This window comes from Littorina saxatilis, unplaced genomic scaffold (assembly GCF_037325665.1).
Source record: "Littorina saxatilis isolate snail1 unplaced genomic scaffold, US_GU_Lsax_2.0 scaffold_1079, whole genome shotgun sequence".
Lineage (NCBI taxonomy): Eukaryota > Metazoa > Mollusca > Gastropoda > Littorinimorpha > Littorinidae > Littorina > Littorina saxatilis.
This window is the reverse complement of record NW_027128503.1, coordinates 4,680-29,115: the sequence shown is the minus strand read 5'-3', so window position 1 is coordinate 29,115 and position 24,436 is coordinate 4,680. Positions and strand designations below refer to the sequence as shown.

Sequence of the window (24,436 nt, the reverse complement as noted above, 5' to 3'; positions counted from 1 at the left end):
GCTTTTGTGGTGTTATGTTTTCTTGAAATAGTGACACGTTACCTGGCACACTTAAGCTAGGTTTCATGCCCCCCCTCCCTACCCATTGCGAATACAGACCACTTGAACGAAGCTGAGTGTGTGGAGTTACGCCATGGAGTCATACTCGCCGGAGGAAAAAGGATGAGTTCTTGGCTTTGTGGCGCCAATAACAAGTCTTTGATGACGAATTGAGTCGTCTGTCACTGTGTCAGTAAAACTTAAAAAGGGAGGAAGGTCTCTTATTCATATTTGCTTCTTTGGCTACCATGAATGTCTCGTTGTATGCCTTTTTTCTTCCAAGTAAATACAACTATTGCAACAACAATAAAGCGCTAACAGGCAAGTGATATTTAATTTAAAAATGGAATACGCTTTAATTAAAAAACAAAAAGCACAACGAACAAGATGTTTTAATTTATTTCGCTCCAAGTCAAAATTTAAGCAAAACATCAAAAGAGTTTTTAATGCGCATTAAGTCCGCTGTCGCACGGAGGAATGTAGGATTACCAAAACCGGCAAAAGCAAAACTTGGTAGCACTTGTTTCAAAAGAACACCCCCCCCCCCCCCTTGTAGAACTTGGAATGCTAGATGCGTTGGCGGCAACCCAACCAGCCTCTCCCAACTTGCCGTATACCATTTACCATTCTGCCTTACCCAATTTGCCGCATCCTAGCCTGCTGCTTTGTATGTGTTAGTGCGTGTGTATTTGTGTGTGTGGGGCAGGGAGAGAGAGAGAGAGAGAGAGAGAGAGAGAGAGAGAGAGAGAGAGAGAGAGAGAGAATTTTGGAACTTTGAACTTTGAACTTTATTACAGGAAAGATAGCATTATGTCGATCACTAAGTGGGGCACTGCCCTTTGCTCCCTGTTATCCGAAAGCCAACAACAATAGGATGAGCATCAGAAGTGAAGATAAATAGGGAAATGTTTTCTCTGCGCGCGCGCCAGCAAGCAGGATGTCTCAGAACTGAAGCGGTAATTTTATGATCTAATTATAGGCGATGGGTTTATGGGTCACGTGATGTGGGGGCGGAGCAAAACATTGGTTGATACTTACTGTGTTGACATTAGTTCATTGGCCCCGCCCCAACATGATGTGACTTACTAATCCATGGGCTATCATTGGTTCATGTTTTTGGCGCTAAACTATCTGACAGTAAAGTACTATTTTGATGTGACACGTTATTACTTGGTGCAAATACGCGCGGTGTTTAAAACCACTTGGCGGACAGAACTGTGCATTCCCACAATTCGACACTTACTACACCCATAACCACACCGTTGATCAATTGCTGAGAAATGGCGCAAATGACAGTTGGGGAAACATTCAGAAGTTGGAACGACCTTACCGAACGGCTGGCAGACTTTTCCAGAAAGAACGATTTGGTGTACGTGGTCAAATACAGTCGTGCTGTTCAACTTGCGAACAAGAATTCAAAACAGCCCTTTCCAGACGAACTGAAGTATGCATACGCAAAACTTGTGTGCAAGTACTCAGGAAAAGGACGACTCACAGGCCGAGGTGCGAATAGGAGCAATGGGTAAGCGGATTTATATTTATTTGCTATACTTCTTATGCTTCCTTGTCACAGATAGTAACTCGTATGAATGTTTAATTTTAATATTATTATTTATTTTTTATTTTTATTTAGTCAAGTTTTGACTAAATATTTTAACGTAGAGGGGGGAATCGAGACGAGGGTCGTGGTGTATGTGTGTGTGTGTGTGTCTGTCTGTCTGTCTGTCTGTGTGTGTAGAGCGATTTAGACTAAACTACTGGACCGATCTTTATGAAATCCCCATACTTTTTTTTTCATTTTTTCAATAAATGTCTTTGATGACGTCATATCCGGCTTTTCGTGAAAGTTGAGGCGGCACTGTCACGCTCTCATTTTTCAACCAAATTGGTTGAAATTTTGATCAAGTAATCTTCGACGAAGGCCGGGGTTTGGTATTGCATTTCAGCTTGGTGGCTTAAAAACTAATGAGTGAGTTTGGTCATTAAAAATCTGAACATTGTAAAAAAAAAAATTTTTTTATAAAACGATCCAAATTTACGTACATCTTATTCTTTATCATATTCTGATTCAAAAAATATATAAATATGTTATATTTGGATTAAAAACAAGCTCTGAAAATTAAAAATATAAAAATTATTATCAAAATTAAATTGTCCAAATCAATTTTAAAAACACCTTCATCTTATTCCTTGTCGGTTCCTGATTCCAAAAACATATAGATGTGATATGTTTGGATTAAAAACACGCTCAGAAAGTTAAAACGAAGAGAGGTACAGAAAAGCGTGCTATCCTTCTCAGCGCAAGTGCTACTCCGCTCATCTTGTCAATTTCACTGCCTTTGCCGTGCGCGGTGGACTGACGATGCTACGAGTATACGGTCTTGCTGGGTTGCATTACGTTCAGTTTCATTCTGTGAGTTCGACAGCTACTTGACTAAATGTTGTATTTTCGCCTTACGCGACTTGTTACATTTAGTCAAGTTATTCCGATTGTGAAGAAAATGTAACAGCAGAATACATCGCGCGTCGTGAATCGCTGCGCCCCTCGTAGCGCCGCGCGTTGTAAATCGCAACGCTGCACAACGCGCCGCGCGCTGTGAATCCACATCGCTCTTTGTGTGTGTGTGTGTGTGTGTGTCTGTCTGTCTGTATGTCTGTCTCTCTGTCTCTCTCTCTGTCTCTCTGTCTCTCTGTCTCTGTCTGTCTCTCTCTCTCTCTCTCTCATCAGTTCATCAGTCTGCAAAGATTAAACATTTTCTAAATTTTGATGCACGCAGAACATTTTTTCAAGCGCATGTGCAGTCTGGAATAGACTATGCATCAACCCTTTGGGATTCTGCAAGTGATGCAGCTTTAAGACCCCTAAAATCTTTGCACAGACGCGGAGTAAAAGTTGTTCTGCTGAAAAACAGCACCCTCTCTAATCATGACTACAAAAAAGCTGAAATTCTTCCACTTTCATCCAGACTAGCGTTTAACAAGGCAAGGTTTATGCATAAAATAGTTCGTGGACATGTACCGGACTATTTAACTGAAAGAATATTATTAACTGAGACTTCATCAAGCCGCACGAAGAAACTAAATGTTCCCCTCCCTAGAATTGACTTGTATAAAACTAGTCTAGCATACTCAGGTCCATTTCTGTGGAATGTTTTACCAGTTTCTCTCAGACAGCCACTTTCTGTTGCCAGTTTTAGAAGACATACTTTTTTTGTATATGCTTTCATCGTCGTGTGGCACTTAATGCCGCGATCAGGTACTGCTGTTTGATAAGTACATGAAGATCTACTAATATAATCATTTTTTTTCTTCTTTTTTTCTTTTTTTCCCTCTTTGTCTGATTTAATAACCATGTTTTTATGTTTTTGTTTTGCTTCTTCTTCTGCTTCATTATTATGCACTGCTTAGTTAATTCCCTCTTGGGCGAGGGCTGGATGAAAAGAGATTTCTCTCTCTCTCTCTCTCTCTCTCTCTCTCTCTCTCTCTCTCTCTCTCTCTCTCTCTCTCTCTCTCTCTCTCTCTCTCTCTCTCTCTCTCTCTTCTCTCTCTCTCACGTTTTGCGTTGCTTGAAACAGTTTTCATTATACCTTTGACAATAAGTATGTCATGTTCGTTTGTATGTATATTTTTGTTTGTTTGTTTAGTCTGTTAATCGTTTGCTTGTTTGTCGTTTGTTTTTATTACTTCTTTAATTGATATTCCAACATTTTAAAACGTATTATCATTCGGGCGAGGGCTGGATGTAAAAAAGCACCTGTTTGCTTATGCCATTACCCTCGTTAATAAAGAATTTGTCATTGTCATTGTCTCTCTCTCTCTCTCTGTCTGTCTCTCTCTCTAAAATAACGAAACCCTAGAAGAGTTCGGACCAACAAAATAAATTTGGCTTATATTTTGCCTGTGTGCATTAATAGGTAACATGCGCCTTGAGTCGCCTTGTGTGGTGAGATACGTGCGCGATATAAATCCTCGTAAATAAATAAATAAATGAACAAATAAATAAATAGTGTAAACACAAATAAATCAATTGGTCAGAATGTTGAATTGTTGTTTCGTTCCTTGTTAATTTTGCCCCGTTTCGTAAATATATTGTTTTGTACTTTCAGGTCAAAGAAAACAGAATGCCCAGCCTTCATTTTTGTATCTGCTGACCGCAAGAAAGGTTTGCTTTGGATCAAAAACATGATGAACAGTCACAACCATGAGTCCTCGAACAACAACGATGCAGAGGTACGCAACGTACTTCATGTGCATCCGACTAATACCTAAGTCATCATTTTGTTTTCATTGAATATGTTTTATGTGTTGTGTGATATATTAAATTTAGGACACTCGTCACATTCTAAGATCTTGAGCAGAGACCCTTTAATTTGTGTGACTGATAAAATGTTTCTTTATAGTGTTTACCGTATACATGTAGCAAGAATGATCTCTCGCTCTCTCTCTCTCTCTCTCTCTCTCTCTCTCTCTCTCTCTCTCTCTCTCTCTCTCTCTCTCTCTCTCTCTCTCTCTCTCTCTCTCTTTCTCTCTTTCTCTGGGTCTCTCTCCCTCTCTCTCTCTCTCTCCCCCTCTCTCCCTCGCGCTCTTTATCTCTCCCTCGCCCCCCCTTCTCTCTCTCTCACTCTCCCCCTCTCTCTCTCTCTGATGTGTGTGACTGATAAAATGTTTCTTTATAGTGTTTACCGTATAGCAAGAATGAGCTCTCTCTCTCTCTCTGTCTCTCTCTTTCTCTTCCTCTCTCTCTCTTTCCTTTTCTCGCCCCCTCTCTCTTTCTCCCCTCACTCTCTCCCTCCCTCTGTCACTCTATATCTCTCTCCCTCCCTTTCCTTTATGTGAATGCTGCAATACGTTGTGTTAAATATTGGTTGAAGTTGTTAAGAATGGACGTAAATAGATTGCCACATAAAGCATATAAAATGTTGCGTGAACTGGATGAAAGAGGTAAAAGAAACTGGGTGTCTAGCGTACGTTGTAAATTATGTCAGAATGGTTTTGGGTTTGTATGGATGAATCAAGGAGTGCAAGATGAGAACCGGTTTTTTTTAAAGATTTCAGAGAAAGATTGATTGATTGTAGATGGCACGAATGGAATGTTCATGTTCAGAACAGTTATAGATTTGCGTTATATAGGACATTTTGCACCGTGCACGAAGTAAAACCTTTTTTATTATTGAACATGGATAGGCATTTGACAATTAATATGGCAAGATTCCGAGGTGGAATAACAGAACTATTTGTGCACGTTAATCGATATAAGAGATACGATGCAGATAATGTTGTTATGCCCGTTGTGCAGGGAACGTAAGGAAGATGAGTTTCATTTTGTGCTTTGTTGCCCCGCACTTCGTGATTTGCGATGCTAGTTTATTTTTGCTAAGTTTTGTAGAAACCCAAGTTTACACAAGTTTTCTATGCTTATGGCATCTGTGAATGAAGGTATTGTTCGAAAGTTGTCAGTTTATGTGTACAAAGCATTTCGACTACGTAGTGTTGTTATGTCTTAGTTCATGTAAGCCTACGATATATTTTATTTGAAATGTAATGTCTTAGTTCGTGTATGATTTATTTCATTTGTGTGCAAATGTCATTATGTCATAGTATATATATGTTCACCCCCCTCACAAGGGGCTATGGCCTAAATGAGTAAACAATCCAATCCAATCCAATCCAATCTCTCTCTCTCTCTCTCTCTCTCTCTCTCGAGCTCTTTATCTCTCCCTCCTTCGCGCCCCCCTTCTCTCTCTCTCTCTCTCTCTCTCTCTCTCTCTCTCTCTCTCTCTCTCTCTCTCTCTCTCTCTCTCTCTCTCTCCCTCGCGCTCTTTATCTCTCCCTCCCTCGCCCCCCCTTCTCTCTCTCACTCTCTCTCCCTCTCTCTCTCTCTCTCTCCCTCGCGCTCTTTATCTCTCCCTCCCTCGCCCCCCCCCCCCCTTCTCTCTCACTCTCTCTCTCTCTATCCCTCTCTTTCTCTCAAGGGCACATTGTAAGATTAAGCCTATGGCCTAAAATGTCTACCCTTTATGTGAATAAAATGTTCTAAGTCTAAGTCTCTCTCTCTCTCTCTCGTGTGTGACTGATAAAATGTTTCTTTATAGTGTTTACCGTATAGCAAGAATGAGCTCTCTCTCCTCTCTCTCTCTCTCTCTCTCCTTTCCTCGCCCCCCCCCCCTCTCTCTCTCTCTCTCCCTTCACTCTCTCCCTCTGTATCTCTCTTTCTCTCTCCCTCTCTCCCTCTGTCTCTCTCCCTCTGTCTCTATCCCTCTCTCTTCTCTCTGTGTCTCTGTCTCTGTCTCTGTCTCTCTCTCTCTGTCTCTCTCTCTCTCTCTCTCTCCCTCTCTCTCTCTCTCTCTCTCTCTCTCTCTCTCTGGGTCTCTGTCGGTCTCTCTCTTTATTTCTCTCTCTGACTGAAATATTAACCACACCTCATTTCAGCGTTTTGTGTAATTTTATAACCAAGAGGTGGATGGTATGATTCCATGTAAAAGCCTGGCGCGGCCACATCTCAAACGTTGAGCCGAACTGATTACATTGGAATGAGTGTGCCTTTACAGTGAAGGCGATGTGGGTATGTGACTGTATATATAATTTGTCTGTTTATTTCAGGTCCAGTTAAAAATCAGCGGAGTTTTAACAGAAATTCAGCTGTCCTGCTACAACGTCCACGACGAAGAACTTGAGAGACGTCACTCCGCTTTGGCAAAGCTGCTGGAAGGCTGGCAAAACACAACTTCCCTTGGTATGAACCACGCAGGTACTGTTTGTTTCTGGTACAGTTTTGTGCTATTGTATACGAAATGTATGAGAAACACAATGCAATTAATGTTACTCAGTGGATTTAAAACTTAAATGAACACATTTTCTAAGGTTCCGAACTCAAATGCAACCAAGTGTCCGGATTCCATGCAAGCTTTTGAAGTTCATGTGCAGGATCCTTGTAGGGTCTCTCTGCACCTTGAAGTGAGAAGTACAGTGACTTTAAACCATGGCGTGGGAGTTTAATTGGCTAACTCCAAGACTGTTCAAAAGTTCAGTCAGCGAGTAACCTTGCTGAGGCTTTGGCAATGTGCTGTACTTTCAATATAAAGGAATGGCCCATACGTTGTTTTGAGTTTTTCGGAGTTGTGCAGTTACACAAAGAATTGTCTAAACCAAGAGTGCGAGTAATTCAAATAGATGTCATGACGATGAAAGGCACTTGGGCAATATATTGTGTGGTTTTTGTCATAACACACGAGGCGTTTAAGTAACTATGCCAATCATTTTCTGTTGTGCAGGTCCAGTGTCACTTTCACCTAAAAATATCGCAGACACTGATGAGCCTGATTTGGGGTAGGTGAACACAAGATGCCAGTTTACAAACTTCTGTTATCAAATTAAACGATAGTTCCTTTCAAAAAATGTCGTAGTGCAATATTAAATCTGTTTGTAAGCTCACTGCTAATGAGGTAGTGGATCCAGAATGTTGCTTTCCAAAAAGCAGTTCATATTGAATACATTAAGACGAGTCATAATTTTAAGAATTCATGTAACGTTTCGGTCTCGTCATTTTCGTTTGTACTGTAGGGTTTTGTAGCCTAGCTGTGTCGTTTATCTTTTGTTGGAAAAAAGTGGAAAAAACAGACTTTATGTTTTTCTATATGACAAACGGGGTGAAAGTGTTTAAGTCGGACCGCATTCACGGAATTTCTGAATTGACGGGAATTCGGCAAGACTTTTGCCCATTTCGCGTAATCCGAAAAAAAGGCAGCCAGGATTGAGGGTTTTGCCAGGATGTGCAAGGATACGTCTAAAACAAGCCTATTTTGCCAATCCGTAATCTTCTGTATTTTGTGTGTGTGGTGCTTTAGCTCCTTGTTATGGTTTGCGGAGCGACTCGGACACAGATTGATAACGGACTCTCATGCTCGAGAAACTGTCTCACTACGCGAAGTAACAATGTGCCGAGTGAGCTCAGGTAGCAGAGCACTTGACTCAAAACCCGAATCAATAAAATCAATCATTTTAAAGAACATTTGTTTTTAGGAACAGCCCAATGGGCGCTTGTAACCCCGCGCGTCGATTGCCGGTAATAGCTCTTAATGAACTCGGCCTGGCACGCAATATACCTCTTGCAGTAGAATTGGAATGTTACGATTAACCAGGAAATTCATTTATCTAAATTGTTCACCTGTTGTATCAAAATTAAATCATATAATTGTCATGTGCATGGCAGGTTGACGTTGCCAGACGAAAAACTGGCAGCACGTGTCAAACAACTGAAATCGGAACTGTTTGCCATATTTGACGGGACCAAAGAAAGTGACCGTCATAAGCTGTACTGCCGAGGTGGAGTATCCCGACGTGAGTTTCACTTCATTGCTGCCTTATTCAATAATGGTCTCCCCACCCAACACGGTCTTTAATTAAAAAAAGCTAATCGTGTTTATTACTTTTGTAGTTACAATGACATGGTACTATTTACTGTAATCCAGTACTTACACAAAATTATTCACACACTAACATCTTGCTTAGTTGGTGACAAAACGTAATGATTATCAATCAATAGGAGAAATTATGTATAACGCCATCTCAATCGAAGGATGCACGTGTCAACTTTACTAAGGGTAAAAAACAGGTGGGGTTCAGACCCTTTTTGATAGGTGCCACTAAAGGAAAGATCTTTATTCTTTAACCTCGTACTATACGGTTTTTTTCGGTGTATTTTGGGAGTACCCTCAGTATAGCGGTGGTCACGTAGCCCATGTAAAGAAATCGTTGATCCAAGATGTTTGCCAGATAGTGAAGTGAAATGCCTTTGATGGCACCAGAAGTTTAAATGAAAGACCACGGGTATTTGTTTTTATGTTGGTCCAGAAATTCAGTATAAATGTGTCATTAAAGTAATTCGCTGCACCTGGCACTGAACACACTATTGGCAAAGATCTACATAGGAGCCTCGGGGTGCGGCAGTCTGTTCCGCTCATAAGAGAGTGAGGTATTTTTTTTATAAACAATTTCTGAAACTGTTTATTACAGGATCGTTGGATGGATATGGAGGACTTGGCTACCTTCAGGAAGGCCAGGAAGACCTTGTGATGGATATTCTCTTATCTCTATTCTCCAAGCACGGAACATTGTCTTTGAACGTACGTAAGAGTGGTTTACTGATTTAGTTTTGATGGCCTTCATACAGTAGCATAACATGTACACACATTGTGTCACGAAAGTAGCAGCCCGTTTTACAAGAAATGGTTAGGAAAATGTTGATGTATTCGTATGTATTTCATCGCATTATTGGAAATAATGTTTTTGGCATTGAAACTCCTGATGGAACTTGTGACTATTTGCAAGCTTTGGCGTCAATACTTTCGGCGTTTATTGTTGATTAATTTGTTTTTTTAGGGGTACAGTTTTACTGCCTTGTTTTTCTAAAACCGCAGCTTCAGGCTTAAAGACAAAAAACGTAACAATACTTTCTTATGCGATGTTACATTCACGCTTCTGAGATTTATTATTTGTACTATAAGTGTGTGTCTGTCTGTCTAATTAAAAGACCACTGGATCGACGTACTAGTATATGTAACATTTTGTTTTGTTAAACATAAACGTTTCATTAACATACAATTCTTGTTTTTGATCCCGTACGATGTACAGTTCAGAGAGTTCGTTGTCGTAACAGAGGCATCGGAATCTCCTATTATTAACACAAAGAAGATGAACAATTAACGGTTTTTTTTCTTTTAATGTGGAGTGCTCACCCATTTGCAAACGGAGTGTTTCGCTTTCATTGAAATCCGCTTGTAATGCCTAATTATTTTCTCTCGGGGTTATCAAATACTGTTGAAAATGGGTAACACTGTGGTACTTTTGTTGTGTCTGTTTTAGATGGCTGACTACTTGATGAGGGTACTGCTGCCGGAGGTTGTTGACAAAATATTTGTCAGCCAGTCATGAAAGAAACATTAGATATTGTAAACATTTGTTACAATGTGTTTTGGTGATTTTGGTTAGATGTGTGTTTTAGATTATGTACAGTCAATGTTTTTCCTGATCAAACTTGCTGCTATTGAACTTTTTGTTCAATAAAAACGCCAATGAAGTATATACAAAGTATACATTAAATGCAATCGTTTTCGAATCATCAGTGATCGGTCATCATCGAACCAAAAGCAATTTCAATGTTCAAACAAATAAACAAATATAAAACATCAGGGTAGCATAGTGAACGCGGTGTTAACCTGCATATTTCGAGCTTTTGGAATGATATGAGAACAGGTCAATGCTTTTTTTAGTCTTATGTTTTAAAGTTTTGTTGTTGATCTACATGTATTAACCATTCAAGAACTTTGATTGAACAACAGTTTAAGATATTGCCATCAACACAATATTCAATGAACAGCTATTTATGCGTTTAGTTATCAGTTTGATGGTATATGTATGTGTTGTTTATAATGATGTAACAGAGAATTAAAGCTTTGTCATGAATGATCCGGAATGCACCACCTCTATTATTGTCACTATGGCCATGTTACTGCTCACTACATCTATCGTCACGCTCATAAGAAAAAATACCTATCTCAGTGTTAGACATGTCTGTGGTGAAACTACAGGGGGAGCTACTGGAAGGGTATATATCATGTGTAAGAGAGTACACAGTCTTAGACCATCGGAACCATTGCCACGGTAACGTAAGCAAAACTGCCGAACACTTTTTCTTTATGATGCAGAACAAATTGTTTTGAAAATGTACGGAATGCAGAATCTCTTTATGGGTTGATTTGCAGTTTTGCCGACTGAAAATGTTGCGGTCACCTTTTTATTTCACGTTATGCTGTGGTAACAGCCGAAGATGGGCAGTTCGCAAATTAAAATGAGATAAGCAGATTGTTCAGAAACCAAAGACGTTCCAGAACATAAAAAATGACAGAGGCAATTACCGTATGAGCGTGACGCTATGTTCGTCTGCGTGTGACTGTCTCTCTCTCTCTCGCTCCCTCCCTCCTTACCTCTCTCTCTTCCTCCCTCCTTTGCTCCCTCTCTCTCTCTCCCTCCCTCCCTCCTTTGCTCCCTCCCTCTCTCTCTCTCCCTCCCTCCTTACCTCTCTCTCCCTCCCTCCTTTGCTCCCTCTCTCTCTCCCTTCCTACGTACCTCTCTCTCTCCCTCCCTCCTTTGCCCCCTCTCCCTCTCTCCTCTCCCCTCCTTTGCTCCCTTTATCTCTCTCTCACTCTCTTTCTCCGTACCTCTCTCTCCCTCCCTCCCTCCTTTGCTCCCTCTCTCTCTCTCCCTCCTTCCTTACCTCTCTCTCTCCCTCCCTCCTTTGCTCCCTCTCTCTCTCCCTTCCTACGTACCTCTCTCTCTCCCTCCCTCCTTTGCTCCCTCTCTCTCTCCCCCCTTACCTCTCTCTCTCCATCCCTCCTTTGCTCCCTCTCTCTTTCTCCCTCCCTCCGTATCTCTCTCTCTCCCTCCCTCCTTTGCTCCCTCTCTTTCTCTCACCCTCCTTACCTATCTATCTCCCTCCCTCCTTTGCTCCCCCTCTCTCTCTCCTTTCCTCCATACCTCTCTCTCTCCCTCCCTCCTTTGCTCCCTCTATCTCTCTCTCACTCTCTTTCCCCGTACCTCTCTCTCTCCCTCCCTTCATCCGTACCTTTCTCTCTCCCTCCCTTCCTCCGTACCTCTCTCTCCCTCCCTCCTTTGCTCCCTCTCTCTCTCCCTCCTTACCTCTCTCTCTCTCCCTCCCTCCTTTGCTCCCTCTCTCTCTCCCTCCTTACCTCTCTCTCCCCCTCCCTCCTTTGCTCCCTCTCTCTTTCTCCCTCCCTCCGTATCTCTCTTTCCCTCCCTCCTTTGCTCCCTCTCTCTTTCTCCCTCCCTCCGTATCTCTCTCTCCCTCCCTCTTTTGCTCCCTCTCTCTTTCTCTCACTCCCTCCTTACCTATCTCTCTCCCTCCCCCCTTTGCTCCCTCTCTCTCTCTCTCTCTCCCTCCCTCCGTACCTGTCTTTCTCACTCCCTCCTGTGCTCCCTCTCTCTCCCTCCCTCCTTTGCTCCCTCTCTCTCTCCCTCCCTTCCTCCGTAACTCTCTCTCCCTCCTTCCTTTGCTCCCTCTCTCTCTCCCTCCTTACCTCTCTCTCTGCCTCCCTCCTTTGCTCCCTCTCTCTTTCTCCCTTCCTCCATACCTCTCTCTCTCTCTCCCTCCCTCTTTTGCTCCATCTCTCTCTCTCCCTTCCTCCGTACCTCTCTCTCTCTCCCTCCCTCTTTTGCTCTCTCTCTCTCCCTTCCTCCGTACCTCTCTCTCTCCCTCCCTCTTTTGCTCCCTCTCTCTCTCTCTCACTCACTCCTTACCTATCTCTCTCCCTCCCTCCTTTGCTCCCTCTCTCTCTCTCCCTCCCTCCGTACCTCTCTCTCTCTCCCTCCCTCATTTGCTCCCTCCCTCCTTTGCTCCCTCTCTCTCTCTTCCTCCCTCCGTACCTCTCTCTCTTCCTCCCTCCTTTGCTCTCTCTCTCTCTCTCTCTCTCTCCCTCCCTCCCTCCTTACCTCTCTATCTTCCTCCCTCTTTTGCTCCCTCTCTCTCTCTCTCCCTCCGTACCTCTCTCTCCCTTCCTCTCTCCTTTGCTCTCTCTCTCTCTCCCTCCCTCCTTACCTCTCTCTCTCCCTCCCTCCTTTGCTCCCTCTCTCTCTCTCCCTCCCTCGGTACCTCTCTCTCTCCCTCCCTCCTTTTCCCCCTCTCTCTCCCTCCCTTCCTCCGTACCTCTCTCTCAATATATATCACGATTTCCCTGCCCCCTTTATTCCATCCCTTCCTACCGCCAACAATCTACTTTTCTCTACCTCCCTCTTACCCTCTCTCTCCCTCCCCTCTGTCTCTCCATCTCACTCTCTATACCCCTCCCCCTATCTCTTTCTTCCTCCCACTCTCTTCCTCCCTTCCTATCTCCCCCTCTCTCACTCCCTTCCTCCCTCACACTATTTCTTTCCATCCTTCCTTCCCCTCTCTACTCTCTCATTTTCCCTTCTCTCTTCCTCCCTCCATATCTCACTCTCTCCCCCCTCTCATTCCTTCCACCCCACTATTTCTTTCCCTCCCTTCCTCTCTCCCTCCCTTCCACACTCCCTATCTCTTTCTTCTTCTTTTCCTCCCTCAATCCCACCAAATCTCTTCCCCCCTCTCTCTCTCTCTCCCTCCCTTCTTTTCTCCTTCTCTCTCCATCCCTTTCACTCAGTCCATTCCTATATATCTCTCTTCCTCCCCATTTATCTCCCTTCCTCCGTACATCTCTCTTTATCTTGGTAGTATTATGACATTTATTAAATTGAAAGTAACAAGAAAGCACCTACGCGGTTCATACTTCGCAATAAGTCAAGTCAAGTCAATACTTATTTCAAAAAACCCCTAGGGTTACATGAATAAAATAAATAAAAATTGCAATAAACACGACAAAAAAGATGTAATAATGAGACACAACACTTCGAATTAACCGAAAATAAATCTCATAACAAAATAATTGTAATCATTTTTTTTTTTTACAGGAATGTATATGTTTCTGTGTTTGTTTTTGTTTTAATACAACAACAAAAAAAAAACCGTGATCAAATAATCAGAACTCTTTCAAAATACTCTTAATAAAATATATTAAATGCAATAACTTTTTTTTTTTTTTAAATTCAAATACATGTTTAAGTTTGACTGCATTTGAATAGAAACTGAATTTTGATGAAAGCAGTTACTGTAAAGTCATTTGAAGTCACATGATAAAAATCACATGGTTTAGTTGAGCAGACCAAAAAGTGCAGAGCTAAAATGTGTGTATGAATCTGTGTGAAAATCCAGTCCGTTTGTCCACAGGGATGCTAGGAAGCAGTCAAATGGGGTCGCTCAATCTGCTCAAATCCAGTCAAATGGGGTCGCACGGGCCGACAAATGGGGACGTCCCCGTTTGTCGGAAGCGTCCCCATTTGACTGCTCTCCAGTGACAATCGTCCCCATTTGTCGGTAAAACCACCTACACACCCACACGCACACACACACACACACACACACACACACAGATACACCACGACCCTCGTCTCGATTCCCCCTCTATGTTAAACATTTAGTCAAAACTTGACTAAATGTAAAAAGAAAAAAAAATTCAAAAAAATGGGATAGCGGCGAAACGGGATTGCGCCAAAATGGGATGCGGGAGTAAAATGACGCTTGGTTTGTTAAATGTCGCCAAAATGGGACGGCGGCAAAACGGGATTGCACGTAAATGGGATATTGCGCGAATTATAAACGAAGGAGTAGGCCCTAAGTTTCTCGTACGAGATGTTTACTGGGAGTAAATATTTGGGGAGTAAAAATTTAGTTCCTTGTGAGTTCTTTTTTCGTACAAGATTTTTACTGGAAGTTTACTCCGTCCGAGTCAATTTTTCGTGGAGTAAAAATTTTGTGTTACACCGGTTCATGACCGTTGTGGTAACGAGCGCACATTGCTGTCTCTATGTATTGTGTTCCTACGAATCGAAAGTACGATCGCCAAGCCAGTCTGTCATTGAAGGCAACGTTCGATATTTCCGTCTGTCAGCGTTGCCAACGTTCGACAGATTTTACTACTGTTACTCACAAACTTTCAATTTACACAATGAAATGCCAATAACATGTACACACAAGAATGGGAGACGAAGGGAAAACCTACTAGCGATTGAAATTATGCAAACGAACTCACAAATCCCTCACTTTCCGAATGCAAACGCTGCAAATCCGTATGCGTGCGTCGCTGTGCCGAACGTTGGGTTGACGAACGTTGCTGACAGACGCAACAAAACTTGATCAAAAGGCACTAAAAACGATTAAATGTTTTACTCACTGGGTATCGCATTCCTCTTTTTCTTCCTGCAGACGATATGAAGCGGTTGAAACGTCGTTTCCGATTAAAGGCTCGGTTATTTCCGTTAAAAACGAAGTTTGCCGAACGTGTGATTCAGTCTACAGACACCGGTCGGATCACAACAAAAATGTTCATTCTTTGCGATTTTGTGATACTGTTGATGATACACCTGCTTTCCAGTGAAGAACATCAATAAAATGATGTTCACAAGCAAGAATAACAGACAAAAGCACGCGATGTGTAAAATTAGGCTTTGCTTTGCAAACAAAGCACGTGTTTTTTTTTACTGACAGACACTTTCGGTGGTGATTGAAAATTTTTCCAGAAACGGTTTTATGCTCCCATTTGATATTGTTTCCCTATTTTCTCTAGTCAGAGACTAACCTTGTGTATTAATTGAATTAATAACCCCATTATCATAAGTTTTGTGTGTTATTTTTGTGTCTGTTGAATCACACTTTGAGATGGGGTCATGTGACAGAAGGAAATGGTGTCTGTCAGGATTCACACGTTCGCTTCGAAAAACGCGCTCAAATAATTGCTCAAACACAAACATTTTAGCTTTTATTTATTTTTTTGTATTGCAAATACCATACTTACTCATGCCAAGCAGAAAAAATGATGAAAATCAACACAGTAAGCAAGTAATTTGAAGGCAAAGTTTACACACATCAAAGAGTCTGATTACCGTGAAACCTGCCTTGACACACAACTCACAAGATAAACGAACATGCGTTTCGGTTGCTTCGCTTTTTCTCGTTGAACAGAGAGCGACAGATTTAGAACCGACTCCAGACGGATGGGAAATGACGTAAAGATACATTTGATGTAAAGCGAGTGGCGCAATTTCACTTGATTTTTCCGAACTTTGATCATTTAGATTTCAAGTGAGCGGTCGGCATTGCACACTGACGATGGGCGGTGCCTTGCTGTTCCGTTACGCACCCACCGACAAAACTCACTTTTCGGTATTTTTTAGATAAAGAGAGTATTACCTGACAGCATTTGATGTGTTATTCTTTAGAATAAATCACGCTGATATTGTTGAATTACATTTTTACTTTGTCTTGTTGATTTTTAGCATGATAAAGAAAAAGGGTCCCTGTCTGACCCCTATAACATTTAACGGGTCACTTAGAATTAGTCCTGATTGGTCAAACAGCCCAAAAGTGCACTGAAATGGTAATAAACTTCTATAGATAGGTCTAACCGACTGTCAGAAATGCATGCATGGTTATACGTCTATAGATAGGTATAACCGACTGTTCTTCAAAGTCTTCATATTTATAATTATGTTTCTAGTCTACAGTTTGGAACGATGTTTTTAAATATGTAAATGATATAAATAAAGAGACATGTTTTTAATGTCTGTTAAATGCATAGTCAGACCACCAAGAAAACAGTGTTATCTCAAACAGCGGTCATCTGTAGAATGAACAATGTTCGTATATATACATACTTTACGATAGGAGGTTAACGATACTTATTCCCCCCTCTGCTTCTTTACCTCTGTAAACTTGTAGGGGTAGTTATTTTTCGATAATGACCCAGCAACCAAACAAATAACGACCCAGCAACAGCCTGAATCCTCGATAGTGCAATGGGTTGAGAAGCTGTTCTGTTTCGGTACTACTTTTTTCGACTGAAAAGTTCCGAACGCTCTAACGTACGAAGTATACATCTCTGGAGCAAACAATACAAACATACCGCATCTAAATTAACAACTACAGGCCTGAACACATGAATCTCCATATAAAATCCATGAGTTCGGTTGTTTTCTGAGTCTAGATCAGACGTTCATCACAAGCAATTTCCCAAGGCAAGTAACTCATACTTTGTCTAGCGACAAGAGTAGTTCCCCTTCTTTTCACTCAGTTTCTTCGACAACAGACTGCAATCCGACGGTCAGTTTTCAACAATATTTCATTTAATAAACAGATCACACGCAACCAAATGCACACATCTCATCAATTTAAACAACATAAAGCGGTTTCATACACTATTTTCCCCAGAAAACTTAACTTCATACAGTTTTTAACGTTGGAACACGGGTGCAAAAGTTCGTCTGCTAGTCCCATTTGACGAAAAAACATTATCCTAAACGATACCAAAACATATACAGAACACACAATATCTGCCTTTGCCGCCACAGCAGAATAACAGCATATCCGTGTACTTGATTTTAGCCCAAAATAGGAAAACTGACAAGAAGTGTTAACAGAATGGAATGATTTGCACGGAACTATACAACCGCGCATTAATCGATCGCCTGCGCAGGTTGACTGGTTGAGAGAATAGGATTCGATCAAACTTTCGCAAAAAAACTCCTCTTTTCTTTGAATAACTGAAGAAAGGAGGAATAAAGAGGTTACACACCTCGTCTCAGTGATTATAAAAAATAATGGTCTCAGTTCGCGGTCATGAAAAAGCTCGCTAAAGCTCGCATTTTTCATGATCCGCTAACTTCGACCATTATTTTTGATAATCACTGAGACTCGGCGTGTAACCTCTACTTATTTACACAACAAATTGAGATCAGGAAACATTTGTGACCCTCCACCACGGAATGAGTCGAATGTCACCTCGCGCGGTTAAGTCCGGGGTGACTGTGGTAATAGTGTGATGGTCACCTTAGTCACAGGCTTATAACTCGAAAAGAGCAGTGTTAAGTGAACGACAGTTTCACTGCAGTATATTTGCTCTCAAATCCATATCGACCTCCGAAGTCATCAGGTATAATGTGAGAGTTTGATCTGTCCCCCAACTACCTATGGCATTGTGCTGTCGAGAGGAGAGACTGTGTTACAGATCTGCCTCAATATCGAGAAGGGCGCATTGAGAGGTCGGTATCTGATGTAAAGGCTGGTGTGGTGGGATTTTCTTTTGGCTTGAACATTTTAATGAACAGCCTTGTCAAAAGTTTCGTAACATTTTCGGGACTTGCAATCGTTTTAGCTTTGTTAAGTGTGGCTAGGATACTTGTGATGAATTTGAAAACATCACCGCAGTTCTCAGTTTTCATCATCTTCATCTGAGCATATGTTTCTTGTAATACATGCTGCTTGAAGCAGACTGTGGTTTTTGTATGACTTGTGTTTCATCGTACTCGACGATGATCAAGTTTAATTCATCCATGACTGGATCAGTATCATTATGTGTGATTTGTGTTTCATCGTACTTGACAATGATTTAGTTGGATTCACCCATGACTGGATCAGCATCAGCATTTCAGCATCCACAACTTTTTTCTCTCTGTGTCTTTGTGTGTGGCTGTTTGCTCGCCTTTGTATGTGACGAGCGCAGTGGCGTGGTGGTAAGACGTCGGCCTCCTAATCGGGAGGTCGCGAGGTCGAATCCCGGTCGCTGCCGCCTGGTGGGTTAAGAGTGGAGATTTTCCCGATCTCCCAGGTCAACTTATGTGCAGACCTGCTAGTGACTTAACCCCCCATCGTGTGTACACGCAAGCACAAGATCAAGTGCGCACGGACAAGATCATGTAATCCATGTCAGAGTTCGGTGGATTATAGAAACACGAAAATACCCAGCATGCCTCCCCCGAAAGCGGCGTATGCTGCCCGAATGGCGGGGTAAAAACGGTCATACACGTAAAAACCCACTCGTGCTAAAAACATGAGTGAACGTGGGAGTCTAAGCCCATGAACAAAGAAGAAGAAGAAGAAGAATCTCGCCTTTGTTGTATCACTGCTTTTGTCGGGGACCTTTTCCCAATGTCTGTTGACTTGACTTTGTGGGCAAAAGTAAATTCTCTAATATGCGGATTTGTGTCTGTGTTTTGTCCAGGGTTAGGGTCAGGGTTAGGGTTAAAACAATTCGTTCTGAACTGTTCTTTTCATCTTGGGGTTTGCTTCTTGCATCTTCTTCTTCTTCTTCTTAAGCGTTCGATGATGGTTTTTGTCTACATTCGTTGGCCCATGCTGTTGACAAAGTGGGCGGTCAGTCTGAGGTCCTACCTGACAGCTTGGTGTCCAGCGTTGACCCGCCTCGATTTGCAGGCAGTGTTTGTCATTTGGACAGTGAACACCGCCACAACGCAGGCAGTGTTTGTTATTTGGACAGTGAACACCACCACAATGCAGACAGTGTTTGTTATTTGGACAGTGAGCACCACCACAATGCAGGCAGTGTTTGTCATTTGGACAGTGAACACCGTCACAATGCAGGCAGTGTTTGTCATTTGGACAGTGAGCACCACCACAATGCAGGCAGTGTTTGTCATTTGGACAGTGAACACCACCACAATGCAGGCAGTGTTTGTCATTTGGATAGTGAGCACCGCCACAATGCAGGCAGTGTTTGTCATTTGGATAGTGAACACCACCACAATGCAGGCAGTGTTTGTCCTTTGGATAGTGAACACCGCCACAATGCAGGCAGTGTTTGTCATTTGGATAGTGAACACCACCACAATGCAGGCAGTGTTTGTCATTTGGATAGTGAACACCGTCACAATGCAGGCAGCGTTTGTCATTTGGACAGTGAACACCTCCACAATGCAGGCAGTGTTTGTCATTTGGATAGTGAACACCGTCACAATGCAGGCAGTGTTTGTCATTTGGACAGTGAACACCGTCACAATGCAGGCAGTGTTTGTCATTTGGATAGTGAACACCGTCACAATGCAGGCAGTGTTTGTCATTTGGACAGTGAACACCTCCACAATGCAGGCAGTGTTTGTCATTTGGATAGTGAACACCACCACAATGCAGGCAGTGTTTGTCATTTGGCCAGTGAACACCTCCACAATGCAGGCAGTGTTTGTCATTTGGACAGTGAACACCGTCACAATGCAGGCAGTGTTTGTCATTTGGATAGTGAGCACCATCACAATGCAGGCAGTGTTTGTCATTTGGATAGTGAACACCGTCACAATGCAGGCAGTGTTTGTCATTTGGACAGTGAACACCGCCACAATGCAGGCAGTGTTTGTCATTTGGGCAGTGAGCACCGCCACAATGCAGGCAGTGTTTGTCATTTGGACAGTGAACACCACCACAATGCAGGCAGTGTTTGTCATTTGGACAGTGAGCACCGCCACAATGCAGGCAGTGTTTGTCATTTGGACAGTGAGCACCACCACAATGCAGGCAGTGTTTGTCATTTGGATAGTGAGCACCACCACAATGCAGGCAGTGTTTGTCATTTGGACAGTTGTCAACTGGAAGATCTTTCGTTTTACTGTAGTTGGGTGGTTAATGTTTACTGTAGTTGGGTGGTTATTGTTTCCTGTAGTTGGGTGGTTAATGTTTACTGTAGTTGGGTGGTTATTGTTTACTGTAGTTGGGTGGTTAGTGTTTACTGTAGTTGGGTGGTTATTGTTTACTGTAGTTGGGTGGTTATTGTTTACTGTAGTAGGGTGGTTAATGTTTACTGTAGTTGGGTGGTTAGTGTTTATTGTAGTTGGGTGGTTAGTGTTTACTGTAGTGGGGTGGTTATTGTTTACTGTAGTGGGGTGGTTATTGTTTACTGTAGTTGGGTGGTTAGTGTTTACTGTAGTTGGGTGGTTAATGTTTACTGTAGTGGGGTGGTTAATGTTTACTGTAGTGGGGTGTTTATTGTTTACTGTAGTTGGGTGGTTAATGTTTACTGTAGTTGGGTGGTTATTGTTTACTGTAGTTGGGTGGTTAGTGTTTACTGTAGTTGGGTGGTTATTGTTTACTGTAGTTGGGTGGTTAGTGTTTACTGTATTTGGGTGGTTAGTGTTTACTGTAGTGGGGTGGTTATTGTTTACTGTAGTGGGGTGGTTAATGTTTACTGTAGTTGCGTGGTTAGTGTTTACTGTAGTTGGGTGGTTATTGTTTACTGTAGTTGGGTGGTTAGTGTTTACTGTAGTTGGGTGGTTATTGTTTACTGTAGTTGGGTGGTTAGTGTTTACTGTAGTTGGGTGGTTAGTGTTTACTGTAGTTGGGTGGTTATTGTTTACTGTAGTTGGGTGGTTATTATTTACAGTAGTTGGGTGGTTATTGTTTACTGTAGTTGGGTGGTTATTGTTTACTGTAGTTGGGTGGTTATTGTTTACTGTAGTTGGGTGGTTATTGTTTACTGTAGTTGGGTGGTTAGTGTTTACTGTAGTTGGGTGGTTATTGTTTACTGTAGTTGGGTGGTTATTGTTTACTGTAGTAGGGTGGTTAATGTTTACTGTAGTTGGGTGGTTATTGTTTACTGTAGTAGGGTGGTTATTGTTTACTGTAGTTGGGTGGTTAGTGTTTACTGTAGTTGAGTGGTTAGTGTTTACTGTAGTTGGGTGGTTAAGGTTTACTGTAGTGGGGTGGTTATTGTTTACTGTAGTGGGGTGGTTAGTGTTTACTGTAGTTGGGTGGTTATTGTTTACTGTAGTTGGGTGGTTGGCGTTTACTGTAGTTGGGTGGTTATTGTTTACTGTAGTTGGGTGGTTAGTGTTTTCTGTAGTTGGGTGGTTATTGTTTACTGTAGTTGGGTGGTTAGTGTTTACTGTAGTTGTGTGGTTAGTGTTTACTGTAGTGGGGTGGTTAATTATTGTTTACTGTAGTTGGGTGGTTAGTGTTTACTGTAGTTGGGTGGTTAGTGTTTACTGTAGATGGGTGGTTAATGTTTACTGTAGTTGGGTGGTTATTGTTTACTGTAGTTGGGTGGTTAATGTTTACTGTAGTTGGGTGGTTAGTGTTTACTGTAGTTGGGTGGTTAGTGTTTACTGTAGTTGGGTGGTTAGTGTTTACTGTAGTTGGGTGGTTAGTGTTTACTGTAGTTGGGTGGTTATTGTTTACTGTAGTGGGGTGGTTAATTATTGTTTACTGTAGTTGGGTGGTTAGTGTTTACTGTAGTTGGGTGGTTAGTGTTTACTGTAGTTGGGTGGTTAGTGTTTACTGTAGTTGGGTGGTTAGTGTTTACTGTAGTTGGGTGGTTAATGTTTACTGTAGTTGGGTGGTTAGTGTTTACTGTAGTTGGGTGGTTATTGTTTACTGTAGTTGGGTGGTTAGTGTTTACTGTAGTTGGGTGGTTAGTGTTTACTGTAGTTTGGTGGTTAGTGTTTACTGTAGTTGGGTGGTTAGTGTTTACTGTAGTTGGGTGGTTAGTGTTTACTGTAGTTGGGTGGTTATTGTTTACTGTAGTTGGGTGGTTAGTGTTTACTGTAGTTGGGTGGTTAGTGTTTACTGTAGTTGGGTGGTTAGTGTTTACTGTAGTTGGGTGGTTAGTGTTTACTGTAGTTGGGTGGTTAGTGTTTACTGTAGTTGGGTGGTTAGTGTTTACTGTAGTTGGGTGGTTAATGTTTACTGTAGTTGGGTGGTTATTGTTTACTGTAGTGGGGTGGCTAATATTTACTGTAGTTGGGTGGTTGTTGTTTACTGTAGTGGGGTGGTTATTGTTTACTGTAGTTGGGTGGTTAGTGTTTACTGTATTTGGGTGGTTAGTGTTTACTGTAGTGGGGTGGTTATTGTTTACTGTAGTGGGGTGGTTAAGTAGAGGTTACACGCCGAGTCTCAGTGATTATCAAAAATAATGGTCGAAGTTAGCGGATCATGAAAAATGCGAGCTTTAGCGAGCTTTTTCATGACCGCGAACTGAGACCATTATTTTTGATAATCACTGAGACGAGGTGTGTAACCTCTTTATTCCTCCTTTCTTCAGTTATTCAAAGAAAAGAGGAGTTTTTTTGCGAAAGTTTGATCGAATCCTATTCTCTCAACCAGTCAACCTGCGCAGGCGATCGATTAATGCGCGGTTGTATAGTTCCGTGCAAATCATTCCATTCTGTTAACACTTCTTGTCAGTTTTCCTATTTTGGGCTAAAATCAAGTACACAGATATGCTGTTATTCTGCCGTGGCGGCAAAGGCAGATATTGTGTGTTCTGTATATGTTTTAGTATCGCTTAGGATAATGTTTTTTCGTCAAATGGGACTAGCAGACGAACTTTTGCACCCGTGTTCCAACGTTAAAAACTGTATGAAGTTCAGTTTTCTGGGGAAAATAGTGTATGAAACCCCTTTATGTTGTTTAAATTGATGAGATGTGTGCATTTGGTTGCGTGTGATCTGTTTATTAAATGAAATATTGTTGAAAACTGACCGTCGGATTGCAGTCTGTTGTCGAAGGAACTGAGTGAAAAGAAGGGGAACTACTCTTGTCGCTAGACAAAGTATGAGTTACTTGCCTTGGGAAATTGCTTGTGATGAACGGCTTGACGGCACGGCAGATGAGATTCAGAAAACAACCGAACTCATGGATTTTATATGGAGATTCATGTGTTCAGGCCTGTAGTTGTTCATTTAAATGCGGTATGTTTGTATTGTTTGCTCCAGAGATGTATACTTCGTACATTAGAGCGTTCGGAACTTTTCAGTCGTAAAAAGTAGTACCGAAACAGAACAACCTCTCAACCCATTGCACTATCGAGGATTCAGGCTGTTGCTGGGTCGTTATTTGTTTGGTTGCTGGGTCATTATCGAAAAATAACTACCCCTACAAGTTTACAGAGGTAAAGAAGCAGAGGGGGGAATAATGTTTTTTAAAGTCTCTTCAGCAGATTTTGCTATGTTCGTCGGGGTGTGAAAAACGATGTGCTGCCCATAGATAATAATAGTGGTGTCGAGTATTTGAGCATTCTGCCGTTAGACTGAATTTTAGGTCGAAAATGAATCAGGTTATCGTTTGTACGAGGCTAATGGATCAGCTATTTATTTGTTACCAACAAATGTTTCTCTTTTGTCTTTTTCTTTGAGTTAGGCAGAGGTGGTGTGTCGCTCGTGACAGGGGTGGCAGAGGCCGTTGTGTAGGCCTTTTAGTGTTGAGATGCAGCGAGAGTAGCTCAGAGAGCAGTGTGACTGTAGTTTATTGTCAGCGAGTTGTGTAGGCCTATTAGTGTTGAGATGCAGCGAGAGTAGCTCAGAGAGCAGTGTGACTGTTGGTTATTGTGAGCGAGTTGTGTAGGCCTGTTTGTGTTGAGATGCAGCGAGAGTTGCTCAGAGAGCAGTGTGACTGTAGTTTATTGTGAGCGAGTTGTGTAGGCCTGTTAGTGTTGAGATGCAGCGAGAGTAGCTCAGAGAGCAGTGTGACTGTAGTTTATTGTCAGCGAGTTGTGTAGGCCTGTTAGTGTTGAGATGCAGCGAGAGTAGCTCAGAGAGGTTATTGTCAGCGAGTTTGGTAAAAGAGTATTAAAAGAAAAATGACTAAATATCAGCTTTGCTAAAAACAGGCCTTTCCCAATGTTTTCTTTCAAAACAACATTAATTATAAAAGACGACAAACGCGTCACTACTGATTCACAATGTACAATAGCAAAGGACTATTTTGAGTGGAGACAGTGTTCATCCACACTATAGATGCCCTGTGAAAACATTGGCCATAGATATATGTGAATTACTTCCCTTGGGTATGAACATTTATGAATGATTAAATGGGTGAAAGAAGGCCACACAAAATGAAAATCAGTAAATAACAAAATCACTTCCCTTGTGAGTAAGAACAGTCATACCATGTTCCAACTTTTTGCTAAAAATTCGCCCACAATGTGACCTTCAAAGTTAACAAGAGGCGAAGCCTTCAAGGCTCACGTAAGAAATCGAC

General features: G+C 42.0%; 1 protein-coding gene across 1 annotated transcript; it reads left to right on the top strand.

The window, feature by feature from the left end:
* Positions 1–742: 742 nt before the first annotated feature.
* On the top strand, positions 743–11,024 carry LOC138956863 (uncharacterized). The gene is made up of 7 exons (XM_070328087.1): positions 743–1,561; positions 4,146–4,269; positions 6,640–6,787; positions 7,311–7,365; positions 8,249–8,376; positions 9,052–9,161; positions 9,901–11,024. The coding sequence occupies exons 1-7, from the start codon at positions 1,320–1,322 to the stop codon at positions 9,967–9,969; spliced, it is 876 nt and encodes a 291-aa protein (XP_070184188.1). The 5' UTR covers positions 743–1,319; the 3' UTR covers positions 9,970–11,024.
* Positions 11,025–24,436: the final 13,412 nt, after the last annotated feature.